This window comes from Carcharhinus amblyrhynchos, chromosome 20 (genome assembly GCF_965287045.1).
Source record: "Carcharhinus amblyrhynchos chromosome 20, sCarAmb.v2.hapA, whole genome shotgun sequence".
Classification (NCBI taxonomy): domain Eukaryota; kingdom Metazoa; phylum Chordata; class Chondrichthyes; order Carcharhiniformes; family Carcharhinidae; genus Carcharhinus; species Carcharhinus amblyrhynchos.
Window position 1 is genome coordinate 16211769 of NC_137343.1, and position 6000 is coordinate 16217768.

Consider the following 6000-nt stretch of genomic DNA (forward strand, 5'->3'; position numbering starts at 1 on the left):
CTCCCAATCGAAGTTGTCAAGTTTCTCATGTTCTTTGTATGTTTCAATCAGATCATCCCTCGTTTTTCTGCAGGGTATAGGATCTTCTAATTGGCTTCGACTCCCAAAAACCCACTCTACCCTGAACCTTTTTGCATTCCCTTTAAAGCAAGGATGTTATTCTTTGGGTACAGAGACCCCACAATCCAGCTGTGGACTCACCAAAGCCATGCCTGATTGCAGCTGGACTTACTCTTGCACTCTTACACTGAGGCTGACATACCATTTATCTTCCTGATTGTTTACTGTATCTGCAAGTTAACTTCCTGTGGAAGGACACAAATTCCTCTGAATATTAAGTGCTACGTGCTTCATTCCAAAGTAAATAACCTCTTATCCCATATTGTGCTCCATCTCCCACTTTAATTGCCAATTACTTAACATCCTTTTGCAGACTCTTTATCCTCTATAACTTCCTTTTCCACCTCGCTTTGTATCATTATATTTGAATATATTGCCCTGGTTTCTTTTAAGTTATGAATGTAGATTGGATATCCATTTGTAAAAGTTTTTAGAACTCGTTCCACAAAATTTTAAAGACAATATAGACTCAAGTTATCATCTGACCATGATTTTACCCCATTTTCTCTCCAATTCTACCTGTATTGCACTCTCAGCGTTGGCTCATTGGCTGGATTTTCTCATTGAAAGCAAAGATAGCAGTGTTCTCTGACTTTGCTGGGTGAACTTCTTTGCATGTGACTGTTTAGTGGGATTGAATTTTAGGGTTTCATTCTTGATGTCTCTAAGGCCTTTGTTTACTTTTCAGTCTGAGAACAGAAGGATCCAGGATTTCTAGAAACACCATTTCTGCAACCTCTAGGAGCAGAGTTCCAGGAATAAAGGTATAAAAACATTTGGGGAGTGGGTGGGAAATAAAAATACTGATTAAAAAGTAGATTGTTACCATAAAAGGAAGAATAATTGAAGTACAATACGTAACTCCATGTGCTGCCTCTGCTAAATGCATTTTTTCCCATTGTGATTTTTCTTAAAAATCCTTCTGATAGTCATGCTTCCAACTTCAATGTGTCTGGAAGATAAGACTGGTACATCATATGGAGTAAATCATATTCACCTTAAAGAAACTGATCATGGATCTCTACATAGTCATAAAGTGTGGAAAAGGTCCTATGGCTCATCCAGTGTGCATCAACAATATCTACCATAAAGGCATGCCAATCCTATTTTCCTTCACTTGTTCCATATCCTTGCATATTATCATATTTCAAATGCTTATCCAAATATCTTTTAAAGACTAATGTTTCTGGCCTCAGCTACCTTCTCTGACAGTACATTCCTGATTCCCACAACCCCCAAAGTGGAAAGGTATTTTTCCTCAAATCCCCTCCTGAATCTCCTGCCCCTTATCCTAAAACTATGCCCCTTGTGATTGGCTCTCAACCAAGGTGAACAGCTGCCTCCTACTCACCCTGTCCATACTCCTCATAATCTTGCATACACCAACAAGATTTCAGTGTTGACCAAATTCTGTCCTAAAATTGTCTTGCTTAGCAGAGTTTCTTGGGCACCATATGTAGTTTCAGTACCCTGCCTAAATGCCTTTTCATACATGACCTACAACATTTGACTGTTTGGAGGCTGTCATACTTGAGGGATTGTTACGATCACCTTACAACCCTTTAAATTTTTCAAAAGAAACTCGAAACTACCAGTGTCTGACTGGGTCACATGCCAAAATTTCAAATTTAAGACTTTTACTGTAACTCAAAGCAAAAATGACTAAACAGTTTTCTGGAAGGCAACAATTATTTTAAACACCAGAAAACTTTTCCTGCATTTAACTTTTAAAACAATTAAAAATCTGCCTCCACTGTTCTACTTTATTTGGTCCTTTATGATTTTGCAGAAATCAGCCCAAAACTATTCTTGTGGCTTGCTTCCATTATTTTCTTTCCAGGTTGTTAACTTTTAATTCCCAAACTTTTAGGGATCTAGTAAAGTATTAATCCAGCGTGGTAAATCCATTCATTTTGTTCTCCCATTTCCCAGTCAAGCACTGTCCTTCGTTTCTTACTCCATAGGTTGGCCTTAATCCTCCTCAAAAGCAGACAACAAAAAGGCCAAGTTAAGAAGCTCAATATTTTAGGTTGTCAAAGCTGTCATCTGTTGTTTAGGTTCAGACATCAAGAATAACCACTGAGCAGCTGGACTCTGCTGTTGTAGAAAAGGGAAGAAAATTAATCAAAAATGCTATTTAGTTAATATCCAATTTATTCTATTATGCTTTTAGCAGAATTTTAATTGAATGTTGTCCTGGAATTCAGTGTATTTAATTTAAATAAAGTTGATTTAATAGTTTAAATATCTAGTTTGGTTTGATTTCCCTTGATGGTTTAGTTGGCATAGTGTGAAATTGAATCAAACAGACCAGGAAGGTTCTAAGGCTGATCTTCAGTCCCATGAGCCAATCTGTCTGGATGAAAGTTACAACCAGTCTCAGCCAGACTTGGACTAAGGAGAGGGAATAGCTGTTAGGATTCCTGTTCCTGATCCCTAGCCTGTGAAATCTGCTGGAATGTGCACACGGTGGCGTAATGGCTGGCACCTGGGTTCAGTTCCTGCCTCGGATGACTCTGGTGTTTCTATGTTTTGCCCGTGTCTGCATGGGTTTCCTCTAGGTGCTTCTGTTTCCTCCCACACTCAAGATGTGCAAGTTAGGTTGATTGGCCATGTTCAATTGCCCCTTAGTGTCAGGGAATTAGCAGGGTAAATATGTAGGGTCACAGGGATAGGGTCTGGGTGGGATTGTGTTAGTGTAGGCTCAATGGGCCAAATGATCTTGTGCTGCACTGTAGAGATTCTGTGATGCTATGATTCTATGATAAATGTTAAGTGCATACGGTGACTAGAAAAATAATTGCTGTGATGGGGATAGCAGAACCTTGCTGACCAACATTACTGTGCTGTAAAATTTTCTGGAAAATGGTGTTACTTTTGGAATTACGATGCGATTACTTGCCCAGAGGTACCCATGTGATGTTTTTATTTTCCATTTCAGCAGAATATACCAAAAAAAAGACCAGAAAATGATGGGAAAGAAGAATGATGAAATGGAATGAAGCTACGCTCATTGCAATGGTGTCTAACTCCTAAATTATATTTACTGCTCAAACTCAGGACTTTATTTTCTATGCAAGAAAATTATTTGAGTGTGGTTTAAGTGGTAGTGTTTTTATTTCCTTTCAACTCTTCTTTAAAACCTCGCAGTGAAAACAGATGTTTAACAGGAGCTCACTCTTTTTGATCCCTGAACCATATAATAATTAAAAAGGCAACAGACATTTAAATTTGTAAGCATTTGGAGATAAGTTGGGGGATATTTTCTAGTACAGCTGAATGAAAGTTTGGGGGAAAACATGAAAAGTTCATTTTTGATGCTGATTATTTTTACTTTAACGGGATGTGCTATGGAAGTTCACAGCTTTGATTTTATTTTGTGTAATCAATTCAATATATCACACAATAGTAAGGGGCTGTTTAAGTCCAATAGTCTAACATATCTCAAACCACAAGAGTAGTAGTACTTAGTCAATCCAAATACCGTAAGGGTTATAGATTGAAAGGTTTTCCAGTTCTTGATGTCTGATTTTTCTGTTCTATCATTTGGGTGATAGCATAACTGTTTCTGTGCTGGTAGTGATGATACGTCTTTTGCCTTTGCTGTCACTTCTCTCTATATGTCTTTACTCTTGTTGCTTTATCCTCTTTTTTTTAAACAGTGGGCTCATTTTGCTTCGATCTATATCGTGCTCTGTCTCCTTTTTGCTGAGTTTCTTTGTTCTAGGTGCTTTCTATCTGCTTCACTTCTCATCTCTCGTGTGTTCATTTGTATATTGTCTGTATTGTGCTTTGCTGATGCCTACATTGCATCATACATGAACTACATTTACGTTGTGGTCAGTACAGAATTAGAGAAATAATTTTGTCTTTTAGGGGAATTTTGCACTTACTGAAGTTTTAATCTGCATTTTGGGTGTTGCAGACTGCAATGAAATGTCTTTTTTAAGACAACTGTTTTGGAATCAAGTCTGCTGCTCAAGTTTTTTTAAATACAGAAACTGTAGAGGCAGTTAATTGGAAATGTACTTTTCATGATAGGTAATTTAGAAAAGCATTAGGTGAGCTAGGATTGTCGTTCAGAACTTTTGAGCTGTGACCTCTTGTTGCTGGAGGAAATTGGAGCATAAAATTCAAGATCTTGGAAGAAAGGTGGTCAAAATGCAGAGAAAACAGGGACTTGGAGGGAGAATTTCAGTCAGTTGTCTGGGCAGAAGGGAAGATACCAGTGGAAGGAGAAGACAAAGTCAACCCTTGTACTTCCTTGTGACCCAAGCCATGGAGCAGCATGGCTGGGAATAGATTACCAACTTTTCTCTCTGCAGGTAAGAAATATGGTCTAATAGGGAAGAGAAATTCTACTCAAGTTTATACAGGGCAGTAAACAGAAATGAATTGCTTATAATGAGTTACATTTGTGGTTTATATTGTAGAATTGTTGTTGGGTTTGATGTTTGTCTTTTGTGCAACCTTTTTAAATGTATTAAATACAACTGTTCAGTTAAGTATAAGTTTAAAAACGATGGATGCCCCTCTTTGTAGTAACTTCCGAGATCAACTGGTAAGCTTTTTGATGCCTTTGTAGGAGGGGAATTTGCATAATTTTTATTACTATTTATTAGTTTGAAGAAATGTTTCTTTATACTCAGAAGCTCTAGTTTTGAATGTGAACATTTTTTTGTTCAGTGTGGATTGTGTCACAGTCCTGCCTCTGATTCACAATTGGAAAGCTGATGTACATTGTCCAGTGGTAAAACATTCATTTGTATAGTTTTAAATGTCTTTATTGTAGACATCTTCATTGTAGACTGTGCTCATTTTAACATGTAAAAGATGTTTCAAGTTTCTTCTGTTCAAACTAGATTTAGACCTTGGTGAATTCAGAGTTACTGCTTGCTACTAATTCTACTTTTGCTACTTGGCCATATGGTCAGGGAAAGCAGTTTAGAAAAAAAATAGGTGTTTTATTTGGGTGTTTTGTGCTAACCAGATTAAATCATCATAAAACTGAAAAAATTAAATTCTCCCTTAAGGTGGGAACAAGTGGTCATTGCGCACATCCCTTTTCAGGCTTGTTGGTAGAAAGCACAGGCAATGGAACTGGACTGTTTCCAATGTGTTGGATCAAGTATCAAACTGCAAACCCAACTACACCAGTACTTTCTATCCCTTACTCAATGAGGAAATGTAACTTTGAGGAATGATATACCTAACATCTTTTCTGTGCTCAGTAGCTCGAGGAAAGCACTGCTTTTATATCTAGCAGATCATGGAAGACCTCTTTTCACGTGGATAGATTTGATACCTAATTACACATTATGATTTTTTTAGAAGATTTCCTTCTAGTTCTCCAGCATTCCCTTTCTCTCAGTTGACTTAAGTCCTCAAAGTAGAATCACAGCCAGTCAGTTCTTGTAAGAATGGAGGACTTTGCAGCTTTAAACAATCCAGTCACCAAAGCAACTTGTAGATAATTTTTGCTTCATGTGATGCTGCTTTAGAGTGAGGGAGAAGGAGGAGCCTTATTACAGTTTGTTCTTGTATTTACTTGAGATGGTGACAATGATTTCCTGAATATTTTATGAAGGAATTGGTAGAGAGTAAACGAAGGCCTGTTAGTGTGTGTGTGTATATATATGTTGTAGTTACTGTATTTAATAGAATAGAATCAATACCTGTGATTCTTGGACTGGGATGGTTGGGGTGTAGAAAAAAAAGAATGCACTCCTGCAACTTGTTAGCCTTAAACACAAGCTTAGTGGTTTCAAGGAAAATACAACTTTGTCACTGGCTACATCTTTTTAATCCTAAGTTTAAATCTCATGGCAGAAATATTTACACCTCTGACAAGTTCATATTCTTCAGATTGTCCCCTATTTT

The 6000-nt window shown here is 37.4% G+C and overlaps 1 protein-coding gene across 5 annotated transcripts in view; it reads left to right on the plus strand.

Annotated features, from left to right (window-relative positions):
• Positions 1-5448, plus strand: part of trafd1 (TRAF-type zinc finger domain containing 1) — a 41329-nt gene extending 35881 nt beyond the window's left edge. For 4 of the 5 annotated variants that reach the window (XM_080208158.1, XM_080208156.1, XM_080208160.1 and 1 more), the window contains exons 11-12: positions 809-884; positions 3062-5448. In XM_080208158.1, coding sequence (XP_080064284.1) covers positions 809-884; positions 3062-3109 — 124 coding nt within the window. In that variant the 3' untranslated portion in view covers positions 3110-5448. The remainder of the gene's footprint in view (positions 1-808; positions 885-3061) is intronic. The other variant, XM_080208159.1, reaches the window with a different exon arrangement.
• The last annotated feature ends 552 nt before the right edge of the window (positions 5449-6000 follow it).